Source organism: Lissotriton helveticus, chromosome 9, assembly GCF_964261635.1.
Source record: "Lissotriton helveticus chromosome 9, aLisHel1.1, whole genome shotgun sequence".
NCBI classification, from domain to species: Eukaryota; Metazoa; Chordata; class Amphibia; order Caudata; family Salamandridae; genus Lissotriton; species Lissotriton helveticus.
Genome location: NC_136070.1, coordinates 326,697,252 through 326,724,981, shown reverse-complemented (window position 1 = coordinate 326,724,981; position 27,730 = coordinate 326,697,252). Strand labels below are relative to the sequence as shown.

The following is a 27,730-nucleotide window of genomic DNA, read 5'->3' as shown; positions in this document are numbered from 1 at the left end:
CACCATAAAAGGCTACCTTACTCTAAAATGTATGTTACATAGGTCTTAGGGCTTGTAATGGATCTCCACCTTGTGTTCACTGATGTTTATTAAGACTAATATTCTTCCCATCTACACCTCTTATCAGTTTCTCCTATTAAGTGCTTTACCATCGAGTTTGAGGTCTAGAACATGTGTATAAATGCTATCCAAATTAAACAATTATTTTAAATGGTTAATCTGGAAATCTTGAATGATCAGATTTTTCTGGTCATTATGTGGACACTACTTTTCTACCAAGTCAACTTGATAAGCCATCAGTTATGTTAAAGTTTGTTAAAAATCCCTTATTACTCCATGGGTTTCTTTGCACTAGAGCAGTTAAATATACCAAAACAGTGCATCATTAAGCACGAGGCAGCAATCTATTTAGGGAATAATCAGGATTTCAGTCTTCTCCCAAAAGCTGCCCTCTTCTCAGTCTTTCTCAGCTCGTTTGACCAAGCATTGCACATGTCTGTGGTCCAATTGTGAAGAAGCAACAACTGCTGCAAGAGTTCTTTCTTGATGTGGGAATTTTGAGTAAGGAATCATGTGGGTATGCGGCCATCTTATCTTTAGTGCTTGATGCACCAGGACCAAAGACTTAAATTCAATGGTTTAGGCTACTGTTTTTCAATGGAGGTCTTGTTTGGCTTGTGCAATATGTTCTACATGGTCAGGTGCATCAGCAGCATTCTACAGAGACTAACACCTTGAGCTGGTTCTTAGGAATGTCTGGGGTTACCACATGATGGGCATCAATAAACACTGCAGCTATATAAAACTTCTGAAAATTAAATACATTTTGTAAGTCATCAACAATAGAAGAGTGGGACTCCCTTAGCAACTACCATTAATAGCCAACTTCCTCAGTTCTGGCGCAAGTAATGCTGCCAGACAGTTTCCAACATCATCTAATAATAGACAGGTAGAGAAGTATATGGTGGTGACACAATGACCACAGAACTGTGGGATACAGCTTTTTCTATTTAAAACGTCTTATTATAAAACATTTACATTAGTTATCACATTCGAGCTTGCATATACAGCATGTCGACAGTTTCACTTCACTGTGCAATGTCCATTGTTCAATTGAGGCCTATTGGATTGTGTATTCTCTTAGCGTTCCCCACGCTAGCTCTTTGTTTAGACTCACAATGAGGTCTAATTGCAAACTCAGGAATCTGTCTAACATCCATTGGTCGTATCTCTTCCGCTTCGGGGAGCTTATCACTAAGCATAAAACTGATGGAGGGGGTAGGGAGAGTATGAGGGAAAACAAGGGAGAGAGAGAGAGGTGTTTAGAGTGCGCCATCAGGTCTTGTGGTGAGTCTCATTTGGCACTCCGTGGCGGGTGAGGCAGTAAGCAGAGCCATTCATCTATCACTGGTGCATAGGGAGGCAGCCTCATCTGCTGTATGTGCATTAATATATTGTTGGAAGGGATATCTTTAGGTCTGGATTGAGTGGGCATCGCCGCATCCCTGAGTCCCTGAGCCACATTGCTTTCTTGGGGGCACCTGCCCTGACCCATGTCATTGCGATGTGTCTTTTAGCGAGCAGCAGTAGTACCGCACAGAGCCGTCTGCACTCCGTAGGTATGTCCTTTGCGTATCCTAACAATGCCGTCAGTGGGGATCTATTTATGGGTGAGCCCGCCATTTCATCTGTTGCATCAAATACAGTCCCCCAGTATTAGTGAATCTGGGAGCATTCCCATGCTAGGTGTCGAAAGGCTGTGTCAGGTGTCCTACAACGCTGGGAGTGTGCCTCTGAAGCCAATCCTAGTTGCATGAGCCATGCAGGGGTTCTGTATGTGCGATGCAAGAAGTTAAAATGTATAAGGTGCAGCCTCTAATTCGGGAAAGGGCACGCACCTGTGCGCAGCAGGATGCCCACTGCTCCTGTGTGATAGGTGTGCCTAACACAGTCTCCCACTCCTGTCAGGCTCGGGTATCGCATGCAGTGTTTTGAATGTCTGTGTAGAGGCGCATGATTAACTTGTGCGGGGATGTGTTCTTTAGAAATCTCTCCAGGGCTTGGAAAGTGGCTGGCGCCTCGGGTAAGGAAGGGTGGTAAGCGCGCAGCGCAGCTCGCAGCTGGAAGTATGTAATTTTATCTAACACTGTAAGCTCCTCGCCTTCCCTGATCTGATTCATGGCTATGAAGGTACCATCCAGGTACACATCTCCCATTTTTGTGAGTTTCATCACTCTCAGTCTGGCACAGGGGCTGGACTCCGACAGGAAAGACAGTCTTGGGTGTTTCATCAGGGGAACTAGGGGGGCATGCATATTGTGGGATACAGCTTTAATGGAAAATGTAATTTATGCCTCCACTTAATTATATTGCTTATGCAAAAACAGGATAGCCCCTCTCACACCATCACCCATTCCCAGGTGGCTCCACTGCAGGAAAACAGTGATCCTTGCAGTCTAAATGAGGCCGGGGAATTGCAAGAAGGGTGGACCAGATATCTGCCAATTTGAAGCAGCTGTTCAGTTGCCTGCCTAATCTACAGGAGGTCTTGAATGTCAGATACTTTTTGAGCTGACGGATGGCCCCAGCAAATAGAGGAGCTCGACCTACTCGGACATGTAAGGCCATGATGATGTTTCCTGGACCTCTGAGGAGTGTGCTTCAAATCTACACTATAATGAGTACACTATAATGAGAAGAAGCCTGAAGATAGCATGCCCCTTGTTCTAATGTTCTGCCTGCCTGTAAAGTGCACAAGCAATCATCTCAGCAGAGATGGAGAAGAGCTACTCTATGATGACGAAGTGCAGGTGAGTGGACCGGGAGCAGTGACACCTTGGCAAGCACATTTTCTCTCACCACTACTGACACTATTGTGAAAGGGGAGCAATTGAAATATTTTACCATGGACAATAGCAATTGGGATAATCTGACTTTTATTCATTGTAATTGTATTTATATATCACTTACTCCCCCTGACAAGGTGTCAAAGCGCTTTTCGGCAGGTTGCACGCTACTCCGGAACCCAAAAGGATTAGTGGTGGATTAGTATAGGGAAATATGAAATAATTTGAGTGGTGGACATGTGAGTCTGTTAGTTGGATTGAATGGGATAATAGAGGGATAGAAGAGGCAATAATCTAGAAAGTGCTATTTGGGAGATCATAGTAGTAAGATGAGGTTTGGGATGAGTGAAAAGGAGAGATGGAGGAGGGGAGAGTCTCTAGAAAGGTATAATGGAGATTATAGTAGTACAAGCCTTTTGGGATGAATAACAGGAGGAGTACACTAGAGAAGAATTTAAAAAGGGTTTTAGAATGAGATTTGGAGTGAGCCAGGAGGGATAGAGGAGGAAAGAGTCTAGAAATGGTTATTTGGAGATGATAGTAGTAGAATGAGGTTTGTGATGAGTCAGAGTGGAGTTAGACAATTTACTGAGAGAGGTGTAGGGTGAGACAGACTACTGCATTGGAGAGAGTGAAAGTTTTTTTTCTTTGCATATGGGCACGCCTCATGTATAAGCAAAAGGGCAGCAGGGCACAAGCACTGGTAACACCATCATCAATTAGAGATGGGCATAGATCAGACACACACACACACCCACACCACAGGTCTGCAATATGCAGAAATATAAAACCCAACTTCAGCACCAGTTTCAAACATCTAGAAGCACAGACTTCAAGGAAGATGTTGCAGGCTGCAACAACTGCACTACAGTCTCCGACAAAGAGTACAACCTACAATGGCTGGCAAACATAACAACATGAAGTAAGAGAAACCCAACAAAAATGTACAGCTGCAGATGTTGTGTTACGCCTCCTTTGACTAACACAACAATATGCTTTTTACCTCAAATGTTGTAGTAATTGGTATACTTATAAGTATACTAAAGCTAGAACTCTGTGCATAATTTTTGCTATCCCAGCCACGTTTAAGAAAAGCTGTTGTAAATGAATCACATTTACACTATGCCAATATTGGTCAAATCATTGTTAAAATTTAAAATGAATTGCTCCTCACCTCAATTTTTTTAAAACTTACTAACAGAGAACTTTCAAAGCAGATTTAACCGAATACACAGTTCAAACAACATTAGTTTATAATGCAGAGTGGGGGTTTGGGCCATATATTCAAAGCAGATTTAAACTTTACAGACGCCTGCCGGACTCGCGGACTGACAGCAATGCACATTGTTCTCCATGTAAACGATAGTCCTCAGACTCCGACCTGCTACAGTACTGCAACTTTGCCCAAAAGCTGGCATGCAGCAAACCACAGATTTGTCCAACACACAATGATGAAATCATGCACACTACTTTTTAGTTTTCATGGTGCGCTATAAGGCACACATTTTCTTGGTTCCTACTGCGTTGCAATAATGCACATTTTCTTTCTTTTTTTAAAATAATTTATTTTAAACACTAGGACTCTTTTAATACATAACTCACACTGCGAGTGCCCTACCCCTGAGGGAGGCCTGTCACTACGACCGAAACCTGCAACATACACATTTCTGCAGCAAGGGCATTAAACATAATGATCTATCTATGATTGCATCCTGTGATGGAGGTGTGAAACATAAAGCTCTACAGTTTGTGCATTAACCCATTGGGCTTTCTGAATGGTATTAAGACTGGTGACCTGCAGCATAAAAGAAACAAAATCAAGAAGTCAACATCTTTATAGAGGTTCGGTAGTGCTGACCACGCAAGCACCATTAGACACTGATGCTCCTAAACTATCTTCCATAGTTCCATAGACTTCAATATTAGGAACATTCAGCATTCTTGACGTCTCCTCTGCTATACATGGAACTCACCCACCAAACAATAACAACAAAAGATCTAAATCAAACCACGAAACAGAATTAGAACCAGACAGCCAACTGTGGAAGAGGAAGATGAATTCAAAACTGTTTTTTTAATATTTGTAAAATGTAGGGTTTGAGGCATGTATAGTTGTTTTGAAATATATTGTCAATGTGATGGAAACTGTGTTATACTAGATCTTGCTCAACCTTCTGTAATAAACGCAATTTATATGGCTGTAGTAATTAAGGAGTGCGAGATCAGGAAAATGAAGGTAGGTGGGAATACAGCAAGGATAAATGACTCCCTCTTGGACTGTCATGCACTGCAGAAAGATCACTCAGTACCCAACGCGGAATCTCACCCCTAACAATGAGATGTCCCAGAATGAGCACCCCTTCACAGCTCTCAAATCGTATATCTGCTCCTTTAAGTTTGGCAGTAGTTGTGGCCCTCTAGCTGAAACAGATGGAGCTAGAAAAAGGCAAAACATGCAGATATACGCATTATCCACAGTGCCGCCTGTTCATCCTCTACTCACTGCTCCTCATTCATAGAATCTCCATGAAGCTGGTGGAAAACAACTTCATAGGTATGAATGTATGTATAATTATTTATACTGTGAGCCAATAAGTGAATAATGAACAAGTTGAATGATGACCAGAAGGCAGCAGGTTCACTGTACCATTTGCTTCTCAGAGGCACTCAGACAAGAAAGTACTGAATGTTAGTGAGAAAATTAAAAGTCCCAGTAAAGAGGTTTAGGCACACTAAATACTCGGAGAACTGTACAGACACTCTCAAGTAATAGCATGGGGCAAGGGTGCATAGTAGCAAAAAGATCTATATTAACAATAAAAGGGACAAATGCAGTCTTCTGTCAAGACCTGTCTGAGCTACTTTTTGCAGAGTACATTAAAGACGCCTATACAGAGGACTTGCAATAGAACATTGCGGATTCCCATATCTCAGATTCAAAGTAGGTGGCTCCTGATGCAGAACTATGTGATGCCTCTAAGATGAACCAAACGGGACATGAGGTGAGACAGCCACACCACTGTGAGGTCCAACCCAACCAGAAAGTCCAGAACATCCTATGCGGTTCTCTGGGAACCCATGGACCAAAGACTGAAGACAATCTACCTTGCTTTACCCATGAAAAGAACTAAAATCAGAAACTCTGAGGTAAAAAAAAACCCTTTAAGAAGCAGGCAATGAATGGGTGTTAAGATTATGGGGGTGAGACCTGTAAGGGAAGAATGAGGAACTGCCCAAGAAAGATTCTTAGTGTTCAGAAGACCAACCAATTGTTTCCCAATTGTAGAGTAAGGAGCTGAAATACCAATTGATATTGTCATGGTGTTCCTGAAATTAATGACTCTAGACGCAAAACATTTTAACATAAGTACCTTGGAAAATAAACTAATTGCTCCACACTATTTGCTTGGATAAATTGAGGCCACAGGAGTCAGCATCATATTGGCAGCTAAAAAATGATTACCTTAAAACAAATTTGTGAAGGCAAAAGAAGGCTGCTGCAAAGTTACTATTGGTCACTGAGAACTTCAGTGCCTTAGCAACATTGCATATTGGTGACGGGACTGAGCTTGTGAAAGCAGGTGTCAGAAATTATCTCCCAGTATATTATTGTATTTTCGTAAATTACTTTATTGGGTTAAGTGTGGGTGGATGCTGTTATGACCTGATCTCACACATCCCACCTGGAATGTTCCAAGTCATACACACCTGGGACAGATGGTCCACATGTTGACCATAATGATGTGCACTGTAGATATGCCAGGCCATTTAGAGAGCCATAAATCCTGCTGAACTGCTAGCCTACAACGGGCGGAATCTGGTTAGTTGCATATGTTGCTATCCCATTCATACACTAGTTCACAGTTGAGCACCATGTCTCAGTGTTTGGGGGAATCAGGCCTTCACACAGCTTGGGCCACATCACACTGTGCTACCCATACTACAATGGACAACAGTTTACTGTATTTCGATAGGGGTTTTCTTGCTCAACTTTACAATTCTGGCCATGAAGTCTATCCACACCTGAAGAATACATGTTCAAACTTTACTCCACATTAACCAAGAATTTCAGGATTCATGGCCATTGGAATACCATTTGGAAAAATGTTTCAACTCTCAGCCTCCCAAATGCACTCTGGAACTTACCATTTTTGCTTTCCCAAGCAACAATAGCCAGCTATGTTTATAATACACCCTTTAAAAAATCAACCTGGCTTTGGATCTAACTGGCACTCCTCTAAGGCATAGTTGGACTTCTTCCCAAATACATCTAGGGAATTATTTATCAATGTTTTGCACATTTGTGCTAATATTTTCTTCTTAAAGGACCTAGAAATCATCCGATTTGGAAAAGGAGGCCTGTCATGTACTTCACTGCCATTCTTCACACACTATGAGTTTGAAGTACTGAATAGCTCACAGTCAGCCAGCCTAACATTCCTCATGCTGCTGCTCAAGTGATTTTATATCTTTGGAGCTCCCAAATGTTGTATTGCTTGGAAATTCCAATTAGGTCCCATTTCTAGAATCTGTTTAAATTTGATCAAGGGATTTTTAACACTCATAAATGCTATAAGGATTTTTGTGTAAATCTATGAATCAATTCTCTAACATATCCTCATCTTCCAAATCAAAATCTGTCCCTGTGTCCTACAGCTATAATTTTGTTGTGCTCTTTTTCAGAGTTCAATAAAATGTCTTATTGGCTTCATCGGTAGACAACTTCTCAGCTGTTGTGTGTCCCAATGCCTTTGAGTATGCACCCCAACATTTCAATTGGCAGTTTTAAAATCCCTGGTCTCATGCAAGGCACGTATTACATGCATTATGTAAATCATGTCTTAGGAAACATTACAAGAGGGAAACTGATCCTTTGGACACTGTACGTCACAGTATATATATTCTTGCGCTCCTGTATCAGCCTACTTCGGTTTTCTTGATGATGGTTTGTCCTGACATCTAGTGTCCTTCAGAACCTGATGATAGTGGTAAAGAGCACTTGCAAAATCAGCTAGCAGCAGTAACGGGGAACCAGACAAGAACACTACATTTCTATTTCAGCATAGACTTGGAGACAGCAGCAGATGAACTTTTAGTAGCATTAAATCTTATCAGCGGGTCCAGCAACACAAGTTTGGAAACCCTACTTGTACGGCATGCAGTTGTTAGTGACGTCAAAGAGTTGGTTCTCTAATGGAAAGTAGACACCACCATTAGTTGGATTGTGGTAAATGCATCAGGTCACTAAAGCTTGGGTGCTCCGCATAGAAACGAGCACCCGGTGGCATCAAAGTTAGGAGAGAAGTATGGGGTGGTTCTGGCAGAGGGCGGTTGGCATCACAAGAAGGGGGTGAGACATTAACAGCTGAAAAAACTACTTCATGGCCACCCTTAAATCCTAAATGCAAACTCAACAGGACAACTTAAATGCCTTGACAGGAATAGTAAGCGCTATATAAATGCTATTTAAGTGTAAGGTCTGGGAAAAGCAGTGTGATTGATGGACAGCCCATCCAAGCAATCACGAAGCAGGAATAATGCAGGAAAGCCAACGCCTGAAGGGAGCTGACCCAAAGCATGCTCTGCCTAGATGCTTACTTTTGTGTTTATGTAGGAATTGATGATGCAAGCTTTAGCAGCACACAGCTAAACAATCTGAACATGATGTCTACATGAGTTGCCCATTCGGGCTTGAGACTTCTTCACAGTTGGTCATTCGTATCAGGTGGTCAATATACACAATTTTAACTTGGAGAAAACAAGTTACAATTCCAAGCTCAACCACTAGATGGCAGAATGACGCACAGCAAATGAGTCCAGAACAGATTTACGCCATAAAAGACCTCAGCTACAATGATTTCAACAGTTTTTAACATATAATATTGAAAAGGTTGGTGCAGGACTTAAAGTACCGTGGAAGAATGATGGCGCAGAGAGCAGTCATGCGGTGCCTAAGCTCCGGTTTAGCCTTCTTCTGGGGCCCATGTCATTATCCTTCACCTGGGGGACGAGGCTGCTCCTCACCGCATCTGCTAACACACTGAGTAGGACCCTAGAAGCGCCTGACCTGTGCAGGGTCCTGAACCGGGTAAGAGCTATGACAGCGCTTGGGCAGCTAGGGTATTGGACTCATTATGCACCTTGATGTGAACATGGGCTACCGGGCAATGTGACAGAGGGTTCTACGCATCTTTACCCCCTGGGATGGGATCAAAACCTCTGTTCGTTTGAGCTGGCGGGGGGGGGGGGGGGGGGGGGGGCTGGGGAGTAGTGGACCCAAGTCCGCCCCCCCCCACCCTGACTCACTGTGACTGCCAAGGGCAAAAACAAGCTGGTCAAGCCTAATCCTGCCTCTTTACATTCAGCCAAGAAGGTGTTGGCTCTGTTGGGAGACACTATGATTGGCCATGTGGAGGCCACTCTGGAGTCACATACCTCTAAATATGATGATAGTCTGCTTGCCATACAAAATGTCAAATCAAAGCTTCAAACACAAAAAAGACCGTGGCCTTCGAGGTCACTTTTTTGCAAGTCAATCACAGAAAGCTAGTGAGTAGGGTTGATGATGCTGAGTACACACTCACAGGGCACGAGTCCTAAAAAGAGAAGTGGGGGGACGCTGTCACCGGAAGTGACGTCACGATCGGAAGTGACGTCACGAAAGGTGCATCCGATCTCGTCCAAGAGAGGCCAAAGAGTGAAGTCCAGCTGTTTGGCAGGGGGGACGGCATCCACCCGGTAAATTAAGTGGGGGGACGCCGTCCACCCGCGTGGTACCCCGACTCGAGCCCTGCACACTCACCACGCTGCGGCTCACAGTGTGTGAAATTCAGGATCAAATAAGGGGTCCGGGTCGAAATCATGACACTTCCGTGCAGAGAGGCGCTCAAGGGGCAACAATGTGAGGATTGTTGGGCTACCAGAGCACTAAGAGGGCTCCAGTTCCAACCTGTTTGTTGAAACCTGGCTGTCAACTGCGGTACTACACAGTAAGACTTCAAAGTTTTTCTCAGTGGAGCGGGCCCACAGGGTGCAAGGTCGCACTCCTCCTCTGGGGGCCTCCCGCTCCCAATGGTGACCGGTCTTTTAAATTTCAGAGACAGAGACCTGTTGCTTCAAATAGCCCGTTCTAAAGGGCCCTGGAAGATTAATGGTCAATATGTGAACATATGCCTGGACTATACTGCGGCGGTCCAGAGCCAATGTGCCACCAACAAGGAAAGCAAAAAGCACCCAAAGGTGTTGGACATATGCTACTCCCTGATGTACCTGGCGAAATTGAGGATTGTAGGGGAGGGTGAGGCAACCTTTTTTTGACTCCTATGGATGCAACCGACTGGCTTTAGACAAAAGGCATCAGTGCACCAACCTGCAGAGGGACCCGAGCCCAGAAGATGGGAGCGAATGCACAACTGGAAGCCCCACATAAAGTGAACAAAGGGACGTGCAACACATATAGGGGTCGCGGAGACTAGGGCCCAAGTGATCAAGGATGGGTGGTGTCAGACCTCCAGCCCAGTAAACTCGCAGATCGCAGACACCCATGAACCAGGGATCAGAACAGGCTAGAGGATGATGTGCTTCAGAGTGTTGACACCTCGACTGGCAGATGATCCAACATGATTGGACCTGTAGTGTGCCTGGATAGCCCCCTGAGCATCGTTAACCTGGCTGATGGCGGAACTCTTACTAGTGGACTGGGGCCTGGACAACAGGTTGTGACTGGCACCTCGTGCTGACTGCTATGCCCCCAGCTCATTATACAATAGGTGGATATCCTCCGGATGTATAGTTTGTGTTTATGTTCTATCTTGGGGGTTAATGAAGGAGGCCAATTTAGCTTTCTTGGGGAAGGAAGGTGTGCTACCCCATACATTATTGGCAATCCGGCCTCAACGCAACTGCCTAGCTCCTGCCTGGTCCATGGGGGTTGTTGGAGTATGAGCCCCTCACCTGAGGTGAAAGTACACCCCTCTTTAGACATTGGAAGGGTTAATGGCGATAGTGACCTTGGAATGTATTTGGAATGGCTACTCACCAGAAACGACACATGGTACATTCATATTTAAAACACATGCACCAGCTTACAGGAGACCCACCTCACGAGGGTGGAACTCCTGAAAATAGCACGCAGATGGGGTGGACAGAGCTACGGGACCACACATTCTCCATACGCAAGGTGATTGCTGATCTGGGTGGTGATGGGGGTCCCATATATGCAGTGCACACAGACAGGCTCAGATGGTCGATATGTGGTGCTGGAAGGTCTTTAGGATGGCCAACCTTTGTTCATTGTAGCAATATATGCCCGAACGTACAGCAATTGTAGTATTTTAGCCACTTGCTCCTGGAACTCCTGTATGACATGTGTGTTCCCCAGCTCATGGGGGTGGGGGGGGAACCTCAATTGCATAAGGGATGTTATTGAACATCGCTCCATCCCTCTGAAGCCAGTAACAGTCGTGCACAGGGTTGTGCAGCGGTTTCAAGACTGGTAGGCGGACACGCGCCTCAGGGATGCCTGAAACCATGGTCATCCTGTGGTGGGGGACTTATACTTTCAGATAAAACTATGCATGTTTGAGCACCTGTTGGACACCTATGGAATAAGCCTAGGCCTTATTCTGATGTATGGTGCACTGGCACGTGCAATGGCCAATGCTTGGAGCCAGGTGGAGCCACAGTTGAATGCAACATTACACTGCCTGCTAGCACATGAGGGAGGGCGCCGGGCTGTAGAAGGCTTGTGCAACGCATGGCAAGTACAGCTGGTGAAATAGTGTGACAACGCTAGAGCCAGGTGGGCCCAGTACATACAGACAGACAATAAGGTCAAGCAGTGGACTGGTGCCAAAAGATGCACTAAATTGGTCTTGCGCAATTCAAGGTTCAAACTGCTGCAATTTAATTATTTGCATCAATCCTACCTTTCACCAAATTGTTATCAGTATGTCCTCGATGCAATGCTCTTGAGGCTGGTTTTTATCACATGGTAAGGGAATGCCCGGACATTCAAAAAGCTTGGGCTAGTATGCTATCCGATTTTTCGGACCTGGTGGTTAGGGTGCAGGCTCTTAACCCGGGCTTCTTCCAATAAGGTTTGATGAGTGGGACCAAAAAAGAATAAGTTAGAATGTCGCATGATTGATCTAGCATTGATACTATACAAATGCCATATTGCTATGCCGCAAGTGTGGGACATGGCCTATTATGTAGGGGTAGCCTTGGATTCCTCTGGGTGCCGCAAGGGAGGTTGTGAAGTTGGAGGACCTGAGCCAAGAAAGTGACTCTGAGGGGACATGCCCAGTGTCTCATAGCGTTTTTTTTGGGGGGGGGAGGGACAACAGTGATGAGTGTCCTTACTTGAACAGTGGACTGAAGAGACGGGGCGCTGTAGTAATAAGGTCATGGGTCGATAAGGCATGCGTATTTACACAGGGCATGGGGTCTATGATTGTATTTATTGTTCTTACTAGCGTAGCACCATTTCATACTCCACTAAGAAGTTTTTATTTTTTATTTTTTTTATTTGATCTTTTTACCGCGCACAGCTACCCACAGTGGGTTTCCCGGCGCTAGGGATAAGATAGACTGAAGAAGAAGATGTCAGATAAGCCATCATACAGGAACCAACTATTTATGTGAACAACAGCGTTTTCAGTGTTCTGTGAAAGCGAAGAAGACTGGTCTCTAATTTAAGGGCTGTAGGAAGGGCATTTCAATATTTAGGACCAAGATAGGAAAAGGAGCGTCCCCCCATCCTTACCAGCTTAAATCTTGGTACAATGAAATTTCCAATTTCCGAGGATCGCAAAGTACGTTTGGGCCTGTAAGGTTGCACCAGCTTTTGTAGGTATGTAGGTGCAGTGCCTTCCTTTATTCTGAACATGTAGCACAGTGTCTTAAACTTTATGCGACTAGCGACCTTAAGCCAATGGAGATCATTGCAGGCAGGTGCTGCCGAAGTTCTTCTAGGAACATTCTTCAGAAGTCGCGCAGCCGCATTTTGTACCACCTGTAATGTTTTAACAGTGGCTACATCAGCCCCCAAATATAATATGTTCCCATAGTCCAGGCGAGATGTTATCAATGCCTGGACAACCGTTCTACGGAAAGGGATGGGAAGCATCCATAGGATCTTTTGTAGCCACCTGAGGGTAGAAAAACAGGTTGCCGCGACCTTAGTGGCCTGCTGCTTCATTGTTCGCTTGTCGTCAATTTGGACACCCAAATTACGTACAGCATGTGTGGGCACAGGAAGTGAGCCCATCTCATTTGGCCAATGTTGAGGGCCCCAGAGGTTCTTGTTTTTCCCCAGAATGACCACCTCTGTCTTCTCCCCATTCAGTTTGAGACAGTTTCTCTGCATCCAGTCAGCCACAAGAATGAGGCCAGATTTTAGTGCGGAGGGATTATTCTCGTCTCTCCCTGATAGGGAGAAGACAATCTGGGTGTCATCTGCGTAAGAAAACAGAGTCAGCCCCGCCTGCTCAACCATGTTAGCCAAGGGTTTTACATATATATTGAACAATAGGGGGCTGAGTATTGACCCCTGGGGGACACCCCGCGCTGATGGACAGACCGCTGATGCCGCCTTAGCGGAAAATACTTGAAAGGTTCGCTCCCCAAGAAAGGAGGCCACCCAAGCTAAGGCCGTACCAGTCACACCAAGGGACCGCAGAGAGTCAAGAAGGATGGAATGTGACACGGTGTCGAAAGCTGCGCTCAAATCCAACAGGATGAGTGCCATAGTTTCGCCCTAATCGACACCGTGTCGCAGACTCTCTGTCACCACAAGGAGGGCTGTCTCGGTCGAATAGCGAGTCCGAAAACCTGACTGGGATGGGTGTAGAAAACCAGAACTTTCCACCAATTCAGTAAGTTGGGTGTTAATGTATCTCTCTAACACTTTAGAAAAAGTGGGCAGCAGAGATATAGGACGAAAATTTGCGGGGTTTAAAATATCAGCACCAGTCTTTTTTAACAAGGGCACTACCATCGCGTGTTTCCATGGCTGGGGGATATGAGCCTCAGCAAGTGAGGCATTTAGCAATTTGACAAAGATCTGATGGGTAGAGGAATCTAGTTGTTTCAGTATTTTAACCGGAAGCGCATCGCACGGAGAACCAGAGCGCACACTGTTTAGACAAGAAAAAAAAGAAGCATTGTCTAATGGTTGCCATACAGAGAGTTTGGTGACAGCATCAAGATTAGCAGATAACTGATTAAGGCCAGATGCAGAGGATGTCGCCACCGGTGGCGAGGTAAAGAGGTCATAAATCATGTCAATTTTCTTGATAAAAAAATCAGCTAAAGATTGACATTGGACCGCGTCAAGCGCGGGAGGCATAGGAGTAGAGTCTGCACCAGTTAGTTTTTTTACAACTGAGAAAAGCATCTTGGGGCAATTTTGTGCGTCTGAAACTACTTTTTTAGTAAAGTCCGCTCTAGCTGTTTTACAGCTTTTGTGATAGCCCTTCAGAGCTTCTCTATAAGCTGCTTTACGAGTAGGAGAATAGTTGAGCCTCCACTTTCTTTCTAGAGTCTTACATTGAGTGCGGAGGCACTTAAGCTTATCGGAAAACCATGGTGCAGGGGGGTGATGAGGCATGGATTTCTTAAATGTCAGAGGAAGCGTGTAATTAACAGCATTATTTAACCACTGATCAACTGCACAATTTAGTGCAGTGATGGGTAGGTCAGTGTTTGGGAGTGTCCTCAGTAATTGTTTATTAAGTTCTAGCATGTTAATTTTCCCCCAACTGCGTGTCTGTTTATCTTTCCCTTTTGCGATCCTAGCTGCTGTCCGAGTAATATCTAATGAGAAAGGAACAGCATAATGATCGGACCATTCTATTGGGCGTGCTTTCTGGGAGCAGTCTAACTGTAGATTTGACAAGATGGGATCTAATAAATGACCAGCATGGTGTGTAGGGGCAGAATTCAGTAGCTGAATGTTGAAAACTTCAAGAATAGAAATGAGCTGTTTACTAGATGTACAGTCGAGATCTTCAAGATGGATATTTAAATCCCCAATAATCGTAAAATTGGCTGCTCTAAGTAGTAAAGGGGCCAGGAAATCCGGTAAGGAAGAAACCCAGGGATTGGCATTCCCAGGAGGGCGATAGATTAGTAAGCCTGTCAATGTAAACAGAGGACTAATAATTAACTTAAACAAGGCTGCCTCACATCCTTTAAGAGAGATATCTTCAAATTTACAGGTGTACATAGATTTGAAAATCACAGCTATCCCCCCCCCCCTTGCCAGAGACCCTATCCTTTCTTACGATAACGTAATTAGGGGGAATTGCAGCGGCAATATCTGGGCCAGAACTATCATGTAACCAGGTCTCTGTGAGAAATACTGCATCCGGTTGTTCATCAATAATAAAGTCGTAAATATTGTACTTGTGTTGTGGGAGAGATCTGCAATTAATACTCCAGAACTGTAAAGGGGAGTGCATGTCCATGTATCAAGGGAAATGCATGATTTTATAACCCACCACACCATGTGGAGAATAACCTCTTCCTGTTGTATTAGGGGAGCAGAGATCACAATGTCTATAATTCAACTGTCATTCAACTATGTGGTGTGTGTTTATTGACAGTTTGCTTGAAGTGTATGCTTGTAAAGTTTAACTATAAAAGCTGATAAAGCAAGATTTGAAAAAAAAAGTATTGCAGCAGACTAGGCTCTTCCTTTGGATATACCCTATTTTCTTTTTTCACTATAAAATAAGAAATGTTTCTCTGTGAAAGATTGTCTACAGCTGTGTTGTAAATTCCTTAACAACAGTTATGCGTTGGAGTCTAGGATGAGTTATATAATAACAATACATATCTAAAGCAAAACCTGGTATTTACTACAGGGTTCCCTTTCTAAATAAAAACATGCTAGTGAAAAAATTATATTGGTGCTTACCTGCAGTCTCTTTCTTTGGGATGGAGGAGCATCTTTCTTCGAGGGGGTTTCAGGTTGCCTTAAGAAAAACATATTTGTATTAGAGCTTATTGTAACCTACAACCTTAGTTTCAAAAACAAAACATCCAACACACAAATGCTCCAGAAGGAATCATTCAAATAGGAGATTATAATCACATTTTGAAAGAATCAAAAGAAAGGTGTCAATTGTGTCCTCTCCTAAAATATATAACAAATGTATACACATAATTCATAAGTAAAGGCGTACACTGTCTTACATGGACCAGAACAAAACAATTATGACGTTTTTTTGTACTAAAACTGGACAGAAAACTAAGGGGGATCAACAACAGCAAAACACAGATAAGTGAAATCAGAGACAAACAAAAGGAGCTGTTACACGTATGTGAAATTCCACACAAAAAATTGATTAGTGTCCATAAATTCCTATATGATTAAGTTACTTATCTCAGTAATGCCTCTTCTGCTAGAAACTCTATCTAACTGCAAACTCTTCACCTTGTGAATTTTCCCAAGGCATCAGTCTGGCCCAGGAAACTGAAACTGTCATAGTAATTCCCTTGAGAATCAGTAGGTAGTGTCGTGCAGCCTCTGTATCAGATCTGTCCTGCCACTGATGGGACATTGGGGCCCTTATATGTATGAGCCACCTACACAGTGACATCAGTTTCTTACTTTCTGAACTCAATCCGCGCTGAGGGACGTGGAACCACAGAAATCAGAATATGGTAGTGTGCACTTTATGGAACTTTATTAATGGACTGTATTAGCTGGTCATCAGTCGGTAATCTCTGGCCCTATCTTTTTAAAAGCCACGGGCTCTCTTGGTGGTCAAGCGGTGAAACGGTTACTCCTCCTTAGAGGGGTGAGCTGGGCCATAGACTGCGGGCAAGGTGATGGATTGCCCGCCCTATGTGGAAGCCCATAACCACCCTTAACAGGAATGCTCCTTTTGTGCAGAGGGACCAGCTTGCCTGGAAAAAAAATAAGTGTATGGTTGTAGAACATAGAGAGCTCTTAGATGCAAAGGACAACTGTGCATAGGTTTGAACTGAGAGCACATTAGCTAAGTGAGAACCAAATTAAGGCCCCACTGCCTCATCACAAAAGGTGTTGGCAGGAACATATGGGTCAGCGCCTTCAGAAAACATATTACAAAAGGTGACTTGTCGAGGGATGGCTGATCCTGTAAACATATGAAGACTGAAAGGAAACGTTTAAATGGTGCTGCAGCGAGGCCTTGCTGGACTAAAGACAGACAAAATAAGAGAACATCTGCCAACTAAGGATTCAGAGGTTGTGAATGTTGGGAGGAGCACCGGAAAACAAATTTATCCGAGGGTCCTGATTAAACAGATTTGGTAAATGGACGTTTGGCTGTCAGGATGATACCAATCACGTTGGGAGAAAGGTCAAAGCAGTCAAGCATTGCTGTTCAATTTCCATGCCTGGAGGTGTAGATTGTGCAGGCTTGGGTGCAAGACTCGACCTTGTTGCCGCAACAGGAGGTATTCCCAAAAAGCCAGCCTAATTGGAGGATGTTCTCATGGCCAAAAGTTCCGGATATCACGCTCCCCTTGTTTAGTCCGGAGTCACTAAGATGAGTAGGACCCTGTCTTTCCTGATCTTTTTCAGTACTATGGGCAGGAGAAAAAGAGGAGAAAGGGCATACAGGAGTCCTGACCCCCAATTCCAGGACAAGGCATGTCTGAAGAAGGATTGCCTAGGGAACTCCAACATGCAAAAGCTTAGACACTGCGCACTCTCTCAGGTGGCGAATAGATCAAGCCAGGGTACTCTTCATTTCAGGAAAAATTTTGTTCCACATTAGAATGTAACCGCCATTCATGATCTGCTAGGCACCACCGGCTGAGTTTGTCTGCCCTGGCGTTTAAAGATCCTGCCAGGTGCTGTGCTATCCAGGACATGACCTGAGAGTTCAGCCACTTCCAGAGGCACAGAGCCTCCTGACACAGGATCCACAACCACAATCTGCCTTGTGGCAATACTACGTGATGGCTGTGTTGCCTGTGAGAACTTGCACCTGCTCCCCTTGATGGTTTGGAGGAAAGCTTTCAGTGCCAAGTGGATTGCTCGGAACTCCAACAAGTTGATGTGGGGACGAGCCTCTGCTTCAGACCCAGAGTCCTCTAACCTCTGCCTCTCTCTGATGTCCTTCCCAACCCAGCAACAATGAATCCATCATGACCGTTAGATCTAGATGGGGTAGGGTGTAGTGTCTCCTACTGTTCCACTCACGGTTGAGCATGCACTACTGCAGATCTTCTGCAGTTTTTTTCCACATATGGATGGACTCCAATATACCCACTTGATACTGAACCCACAGAGACTTCAGATCCCATATGCAGAGCCCCCATGTGCCACCTGGCATGGACCCTGAGCATGACACAGGAGGCCAAGAGACCCAGAAGCCCCAGACACAATCTCACTGAGACCCAGTTCAAGGGATAAAACAATAGGATCATAGCTTGAATGTACTGGATTCCATAAGGTGGAGAGATGGATCAGAAAAGCACCTTTCCAGGATGGTTCAAAAGGAGGGGAACCATTGTGAAAGAATCAAGGGTGACTAACATGTTGATGGGAAACCCCAGAGATGTCAATAGCAAGACCATTGTCTGGAATTGGGTTACGACTGTGGCGAGTCAGCCAGTCGTTAAGGTATGGGAAGGCTGGAATTCACAACCTCCGCACATACACTGTGACCACCACCATCCCTTATGTGAACACTCGAGGTGCCCTGGTACGGCCAAAGGGGAGCACGGGGAACTGAAAGTGCTCTCAGCCTACCCGAAACCACAGGGAAGTCTGTGGTAGAGTAGGACAGGGATGTGAAAATATGCGTCCTGCAAGTCCAGTGTTAACATCCAGTCTCCTGGATCCAAAACAGAATTTGGACTAGGGAACTTGCCCTTCCAGAGGAAGAAGTTCAGAGGGTGAAGACCTGGAATGGGATATAGTCCTCCAGGAGGAGCAACCATTCCTGATCTCTAAAGACGGCACACTCTATTGCCCCGTTGGTCAACAGAGGTTTAACATTTACAGAGTATGGACAAGTGGTTCTCCGTGTGGTGTTGTGGTACAGGTGGCATATCCGAAGGTTTGGTGCATAAAAATAAGTGAATATCTGTTTTGCACAATCTGGGGCACTCATTGATTTGACTTGACACTCTTCCAGCTGGGGAATGTGATGCAACCTCCTACCAGCTGAGTGCATGCTTCCAAGGAAAAATGTCCGCGTTTTTTGTGGCGGTCATTTGGGGAGGGGCTGGGGCTGGGGTTTGGGTAGCTTGTTGCCCCTGGGAGCCTGGATGCTGTTGGCCCGATCCCTAGCCTCAACCGTGAAAAGAGTGGGGAACTCGCTGCTAGGGAGGGTATTGTCTGCTTCTGCTGGTAAACCCTACTGAAGCCATGAAGAGGTACTGCTGTTGGGGGAACTAATGAACTGGCAGAGCTAAGTACAGACAGTGGCAGATCAGTGTCAATACACGCACCCATGGCATAAGTTGTGGCACCAAACGCAGTGTTGTGCATTGCACTGAGCGTGGGGCGGTGGACAGTGTTTAATGTTTTGCCGCTGACGCTCACCTGCACTCATTTTTGGGACCGGCACTTATTTTTAGTCATTGGACATTTCCTGTAATCAAAAGAAGGAAAAACAAACAAAGGTGAAAGAAGGAAGAGAAAGACCATAAACGCGTCACAAAGAGAGAAAGGAGGAACCTGCACAAGTGAGTTAAAGGGACAAGAGTGTCTAAAAATAGATGGAAGAGCATGAGGTTGATTTAAGACTATGTAGCCTTGGTGGCACCGACCACACGTTTTTGAGCAGAGCTTTGGGCACATCACTCATTTTATTATAAAATTAAGCACTGCCCGTGGATGGCATTAGGTCTGTATTTGCTAGACCCGAAGTCAGGGACAGGGTCAGCCTCAAGGTGAGGTTAAGTGGGGCAGTCAATGCCCAGGATGGATGTGGCACAAGGTAGACTGACTAGAGGCCCCCTTGGATCTGTGGTGCCCGAATGTATTCCAAAGGAATCTATTGTGCAGACCCTCCAGCTTATCGCGATTTCGCGATTTGCAAAAAAATCGCGAAATCGCGCGATCTCTGCAAATGCCGCGATATTTGGCATAAAGCCCGCGAAATTTGCCGTTTCCCGTTTCCGCACCCATTTTCCATTTGATTTGCGGCTTGCGCGGCGAGAAGAGAAGGAGCCAGGAGGTCGAGGACGCGTGAGGGAGAAGACCACGGCGGCCGAGAGAGGGAGAAGACCACGGCGGCCGAGAGAGGGAGAAGACCACGGCGGCCGAGAGAGGGAGAAGACCAGCACCACACCAGCAAGAGGGGGAGAGAGCACGAAGCGGCAGCGACACACAGGAAGACTCTTCCTCATTCCTCAGAGACTCGCAGCAGGAGGAAAGCCGGCCGGCGGCGAACAGAACACTGACAGGTACCGTCCGTAGGCAAGTTTAAAAGCAGCTGCGTTAAGAAGCGCTGCCCGGGTGGGAGGGGGGCAGTGGAGATGTGGAAGAGGAGAGAGGGAAAATCTTTTATTGCAGGCCTCGCCCGGCCTTGGGTAAAGTTTTTATTATTTATTTATTTATGCATTTTTATATAGCGCGGACTTTACCTGAAGGCGTCAGAGCGCTTCACATTAGGAACAGAGATGAAACATAATGAGAAACATTACAAAAGGACAGATTGCAAAAACATACGTTACTTACATAAGGTAATAGTGACATTTGTGAGCAAACAAAATACATGAGGTAGTAAAAACTGTGAGCAACCAAAAATACATGAGGTAGTAAAGGTAATAGTGACAACCGTGAGCAAACAAAATACTTGAGTAAAAATTGTGAGCAACCAAAAATGCATGAGGTAGTCAAAAGTGCACAAGAGGAGATGAAAGTGACAAGTGTGCAGTTATAAGAGAAAACAGAGTATAATTTGAGGTATAGTACTGCAATAAGTGCTAGACACTCAGGCACAGGAACAAGCGTTACGTGGGCAAGGTCAAACAGTAAGATATCTGTGTTTGGTGTTGCAAAAACCCCAAAATAAAATGCCGCTAAATGCCGCTAAATTTCCATTTTTGTGCCGCTAAATTTTCATTTTTGTGCCGCTAAATTTGCCAATCCATGCCGCTATATCCTGGGGGGTCTGATTGTGGCACCGAAGATATGGTCCATGGCCGTCTTCAGCTGTTGGAGCTATCTGTTCAGGGTGGGACCAAAGCAGGACTAGTGTTAGGATCGGTTTCGCAGGAGGAAGGAGTGGATTGGGAGGTTTGCAGAACAGCTCTGCTGCTTAGAGTTGCATGGGGCATTGTGTAACTCTGAGTGGTGGGAGTGGCAGGACAAAGGAGACCATTGATTCAATATTTTTTATGCTACTTGTGGGACTTCTTTGACTTACCTGAGCCTCTGACCTCAATGATGACTGGTCACTGGAGCAACTTTGGGATCAGGAGCACGTCCACACACTCAACTTCGACGGTTAGCACTTTTTTAATCAGCGGACTGGTGATTGTTAGTTTGGCCTTGTGGTTGTGGATGACCTTTTTGCTCATTTTGCGCAGCACAGACACAACACAAAGTTGTGCTTGGAGCGGAGGCACCATAAACAGACATCTTCGGTGTCCATCATCAACATCTGTCAGTGACAGTCACAACACGGTTTAGACCCTATGATTTAAGGGGGTTAACGGGTGAAACTGTCTAACTGTCTGCACACTGAAAAATTGGAGGAAATATCTCCGACAGGAGTGACAGGATTCGAGTAGCTCCGGATCTGCATTGGCAGGCGCAGAAAAAAGGAACTGACGTCAGCGTAGGGGTAGGTGTATTCATTGAAGGGCTCCGATGTCACATCTGGGACAGAATTGATGCAGAACCACACACCACCGTCTACCAATAAGTGAGGGAATTGCTACAAACGTTATCGGATCCCATCTGACGCCTGGGGAAAATTCACAACGTGAGGAGGCTGCAGTTAGAAGTCTCCATCAGAAAAAATGTTTGGTTGTCACTTTGCAGTCCTCCAAAGTGATGCAGAATAGACGTTTTAATCTATAACTTCATCAGTAGAGATCATTCTGAGGACGAAATTTCATTTGCACAATGGCCGACCACAGTTATCTAGATCAATCAGAAGACAAGCAGACTAACTAACAGTGGCGGCTAGCATAGGGCGTGCTGCGGGGCGGGGAGGAGTAAACTTGGACATACGATGGAATGGAGGAATGTAATAATTAATTTCCTTCCTTTTCCGTTGTATGTGTAAGTTTACTACTCTCCCCTGCCCTTCCTCTGCCCCCACCCCACCGCAGCACGCCCTATGCGAGCCGCCAATGCTAACTAAAGCCAGCTCCAAATGGAATACCTCAGAGAAATACCGTCACCCCAAAATGTAGACACTTATGTGTTCAGTCGCATCCTCTGAACTAGCCCACTAGGCCTAGAGACAAGTGATATGGCAAAGGTAAATCTGCAGGCATAAGTCCACACAAATATTACAGAAACTGCTAAACAAGCCATATTTGTTGTGGAAAAAGTCCAATGAAATATAAAGACATGTAAATTATTGAAAGCAGTGCTATATTTGGATCCACATGTTTCAGCTAATGACCTTGAAAGTGTTGCCGCTCTCATCAGAATCAAAAGAGTGCCACTGCTGAAAGAAGTTGAACAACAGTGAGAATGAAACTGAGCAAAACTCTGGTACGATATTTGAATACAAAACCATCCGTGGTTTTCAGCTGAGAGATTTCACTTGTAGTACCTGCAGGTCTGCCCTGTTCTCCGGCATTGCCAGCTGCCTCCTCCACCGTTATTTCAAGGTTGGAGATGTTCTTGCTCCTTGAGCATCCATGCCAAGGACAGCTGAGGCACTAGACCTGACTTCTGCAGGTACTACCAGTGAAATCTCTCCGCTGGAAACCACGGATCACTGGTTTTGCACAATTTCATTCTCACAGTTTGTTTTCACTTCTTTCAGCAGTAGCACTTTTTTGATCCTGATGAAAGCTGCAACACTTTCAAGGTCATTGGCTGAAACATGTCGATACAAATATAGCACAACTGGATTTAATGTCTTTGACATAAGTGAGGTCCTTACCTGTCTTGTGACCTGAAGGGGCTGGAGGTCACTAGAGCGCAGGAAAGCTAGCACGCCAGAAACGCCGGAGCACACCGCGAGTGAGCAGCGGCAGCAGAGCGGGCTCCTGGTAGCCGGTAGGTCGGTAGCCGGTAGCCGCCAGCCCATTGCTGCGGAGAACTGCGGAGCTTCTGCCGAACCGCGACAGTCCATTGAAAAGCGCTGCCAAAAGCTCTGCCATTACTTGCACAAGCAGGACACCGCCGCGGCCGCCATCGCAGCACAACACAGCACAGCTCAGCTCAGCACAGCTCAGCCCGCCCCCCAGCCATCAAAACGCTGCACGCCTCACACCTGCCAGGACTCCGCACCCGGGCTGGGGCTTGATTCGCATCGAAATCGGCCCAGGGCTGGGGTCTGGTTCCACTGAGTTCCTAGCACGGCAGGGAAAGGGAGGAAAAGGGAGGATAAAGCGGACCGGCTGCTGTCTCCCATCTGCTGCCTGCTGCCTCTCTGACCGTGAGGCTGACCGTGAGACCACTTCTGGGCCACCGAGGTTGCAGCACAGCACTGCCGTGAGCGAGGGGCAAGGAGCTGCAGGCAGGCAGGTGTGAGCGCTGTGTTTTAAGCGCTGTGATAACACCGCCGCTGTAGGGGGGGGGGGCCCGCCACGTTTGCCCCCCCCACCAGCTCCACCGCTGCTGTAAGTCACAAGCTAAGACCGGAGAACCGGTAATCCAGACCGGAGCCAACAAGGTGGCACATATTAACAAGGGGGCCCATAAGCACTGAGTTGCACCGTATAGATTCTTTCAGTGCCTCAGACACCTCAGTTACCGGTGCCTAAGGATGACGCTTAAAAAGACAAAGCCAGGCGCGGAGATGGAGGTGGAGGTGGACCCTGAAGGCACAGCACAAAGAAGGATAACAAGGAGCATAACTTCTCAACAATTCCAGGAACCATTCAATGGCAACATCCTCCCTCAAGGACTCATTACTCACTTCTTTCAGGCCTCCAGTGGTCTAATAGCCGCGGATGAGAGGCTAGTGGAGACAGAGATCGTCTCCAAACTGGGAGCCCCAGAGTCCAACAAGGGCCAGAGGGGACATCATTCCTGTGAGTCAGCCACCACACAGAAAACCGGCAGTCCCGAGACCGGTCTTAAGACCACCGCCAGGGTAAAGAGCCCAATACGGATCACAGCCGACATTCATCAGAGACCTACAGTAGTGGAGAACGATGAGCTTAATGAGGTAGTTGCAGCCAATCCTCCAATGAGTAAATGCAAGAGATCAAACTCAACGGAGACACCCCAGATACACCAGAAGATAACCTCCCCCAGAATGGAAGTTTTAACAACCTCATTCCTGCAAAAACTAGAACAGTCCATTGAATGAACATTGGATGCAACACCAATAAACTCAAGAAGAACTGCCGCCCTTAGAACGCTCCAAACTGAGGGTTGGAGCCCGTTGGGCCAAGCACATCAGCAGGATACAACGGAAGAAGCCACACTTACAGAGTTAAACCTGTCAGCAATAAGAGAAGTACAGGACACAATGGCCAGGGCGTTGCTATGGCAGTCCACAAAGATGGAAGTACAAATCGACTTGCTGAACTCAATGGCTCAACACCTGGTGCGCCAGGACGACAAGCTGGCAAAACTAAAGGTCTTACTTGAAGTCCATAATACCAACGCGGCTCACACTAACTCCTGCGCCGCCATCATAGAAAAATGGTCAGGACTACCAGAAGTACTAAAGGACTTGTTAGTTTTAGCCAAGGGACAAAGAGAGACGCCCCCCTTAGAACAAACAACCCAAAAGCTATTAGATGCGAAGACGGTGCTACCAGAAAAGACCAACTATTGCACTGCGGTTAGCTGCCTACTCAAGGAGCCACCAGCAGGGCCAATCAAAAACATCATTCAGGAATCACAAGGGAATGGGGACCTTGAGGACCTGGTTTTTGACACCACCACTGATGATGATTCACACGATGCCGATTTTTCTGAGGTGAAGGCTGAAGGTGCACCGGCAGGGGCGCATGCACCGCTGTCAAGGAGGGCAAAAAAAAGACTAAAGAAACAACTTAAGAAATCCAAAGCCAAAAGTAGACATATATTACCAGCAACATTAACTCCTGGTGCTATAGAAAACAAAAGCAGCCCAAAGCCGCTTTTCCCCATTTTCAACTTTAAACAGAAAACTAAGACCATGAAGACAAAAGATGAACCCTCCACCCCAGGTGAGGCCCAAAGCCAACAGATTATCCATCGAGAGGGCCCACACATGGTTGGGCTAACTCTGGCGAGAACCCATGAAGAGGAAGTTCATCAAAGGACATCACAGGAGGACGCTGACATACAACCCAGGGCTTATAATCCCCCAGGCTGGGTGCACCAAAATAGGACTGTAAATAACCCTTAAACAGACCAGGGTGAGCCGCAAGAAGATCAAAGAGAGGTTGAATCGCCAATAAGGCGCCATGCAGACAGCGGCCAGGAGTCATCCATAAAAATCCTCTAAACTCAAACTTTCAGAGGCACATCATCCTGGGAGAAGGGCAGATATTGTGCCCCCTCAGCATAATAATCAACCTGTAACACATGAGGTGCTGCTTACTCCCAGATATACAGCCAAAGGCTCTTATGACATTCTAAACAGGTCTAACATTGTCCACCTCTTTGAAGAACTGGGATCTCAAGTACCCAGCAGCGCCAGGGACACGCCCGAAGTCCTCTGGATTCCCTTGCCTTGGTATACAGAGACACGGAATACTTCTAGGTGGCGTCAGAGATCAAATTTATTAGCTGCAGCTAGTAGCAGAAATCCCAGCAATACAACACGGTGTACAACGCAAGAAACTGCTCAACTTTACAAAGCAAGTCATCCCTTTTTATGCCAAACATTATGCTTCAGGCAAACATTCTTTGTTTATAGTTTAACCAATCACATGTTTCTACAACAAAAGTATTGCATGACGGTAAAACACACTTTTCAGTTGCCCAGCCCATGATCAATCATCGGTCAAACCCAACATTCTTCTTTAGACAGGTCGAACGAACCCATAATAAAAAAAGGCCACAACTCAATCATAAATAGACCATAAAGAAAGGAGCAGAAACAGGTGAGAGTAAGATAAAGCATATTTGTGTGCAGTAAAACTTTACGATGTCCTGTGCTCTGATCCTTAATCTAGATCAGCTAAAGGGCAGGAACTGGTTTAACGAGGTCAGCTTCAGGCAACAGGGTCAGTTCACTCAGGTCAAACAGGAGTCAGCACGAACTGGAGCTAAGGTATACATGTCCTTAAAAAGACTAGTTCAGCCACAGTCATCAGCCTATGTGAGGGCAACCACAAAATGGCTGCCATACACAAAATGGAACCCAAGGGTTCAGAACGAAATCCCTAAATACGTAGTGAATCCATCGGTCTAACATGACGAAAACACTCATACTTGCCGCACTAACTAGTTACGGTTCGCTAATATCAAATTCATAACAAAACCATGCCATTTATAAAACGGGTTCAGAATTAACGGAACCACAGACCCTCCTTTTGCCCTTACATAGGCAATCACTCAGTCTGCGTCTGAGTCGATGTCAATATTCATCAGATCATCAAGATGCTGCTGGAGCATCATCGTGTTACTCAGGACTTCTCTCGAGACAGGTCTTCTCACACACGTAGTAGTATAAAGGCCACATATGGCAGGGCCACACTGTACACAGAGACAACATGAGAAGAGAATCGCGAAAACCATCCCAATGATCATCAGAATCTTCCATCCCCAAGTGGATAACAATCCCTAAAACCATCCAGTCAACGACCAATCTCCTTTATCCACATGTATAGACTCGGAGATCTTATGCAGTCTGGAAATGGCCTCGTATACTGTAGGAGCATTATCTGGAATGAAAACGCAGCAACTCGATTGGATCACTTTACATACCCCTCCTCGGTCCGCAAGTATGACGTCCAAAACCATTCGATTCTGTAATGTCATAAGGCGATCCGCTTGAAGCTCAGCGGTCAGATTACTAAGGGCACCGGCAGTTTCATTCACGGTGGATTCAACCACTCTCGTTAATTGCCGTAAGTTTCTACTGTTTGCCATAGGTCCCAAAAAAACGGTAGGAAACCCATAAAAAAGTCTCCCACTTCTTGTCCAGCGGTATCTTCCTGATCGAAGACACCTCTAACAACTCTCGTCCTGTGGTAATCTACAGCAGCAGTATACGTAGGAGGCAACAAATACGCCACATAACATGTGCCCGAAAAATCCCGGAATGCCAGAAACCGGTCCTCGGAAGCTTGTTTCCGGTCCAGGGAAGACATGGCTTGGCAGTTCGGGCAGGACTGTTCCCATGAGGCACAGGGTCAGACTGATTTGCATATAGCCATGTCTGAACTGGGGTGGCAGAGTGGGCTAAAGAACGGTGATGGATTAAACCCAGATCCTTTGACTGGGGGTGAGTGTTTGATTGATTCAGATGCTCCGTCCATCACCATCCCCTTTTGTACCACTTTTGGCCGCCATAAGTGTGGCAGGGTATGCTCAGACGTGAGTCCCTTGCTCACTTTGCCACTGGATTCAAGCAAGCCGGGCTGAAGACGGCTGGAATGCCAGAAACCGGTCCTCGGAAGCTTGTTTACGGTCCAGGGAAGACATGGCTTGGCAGTTCGGTCTGGACTGATCCCATGAGGCACAGGGTCAGACTGATTTGCATATAGCCATGTCTGAACTGGGGTGGCAGAGCGGGCTAAAGAACGGTGATGGATTAAACCCAGATCCTTTGACTGGGTGTGAGTGTTTG

The 27,730-nt window shown here is 45.8% G+C and overlaps 1 protein-coding gene across 2 annotated transcripts in view; it reads right to left on the bottom strand.

The window, feature by feature from the left end:
• The window catches only part of SPATA7 (spermatogenesis associated 7), a 504,965-nt gene that overhangs the window by 199,607 nt on the left and 277,628 nt on the right, over nt 1-27,730 (bottom strand). For both annotated transcript variants that reach the window (XM_078660014.1, XM_078660015.1), the window contains one exon: nt 15,769-15,826. In XM_078660014.1, the coding sequence (XP_078516140.1) occupies nt 15,769-15,826 (58 nt within the window). The remainder of the gene's footprint in view (nt 1-15,768; nt 15,827-27,730) is intronic.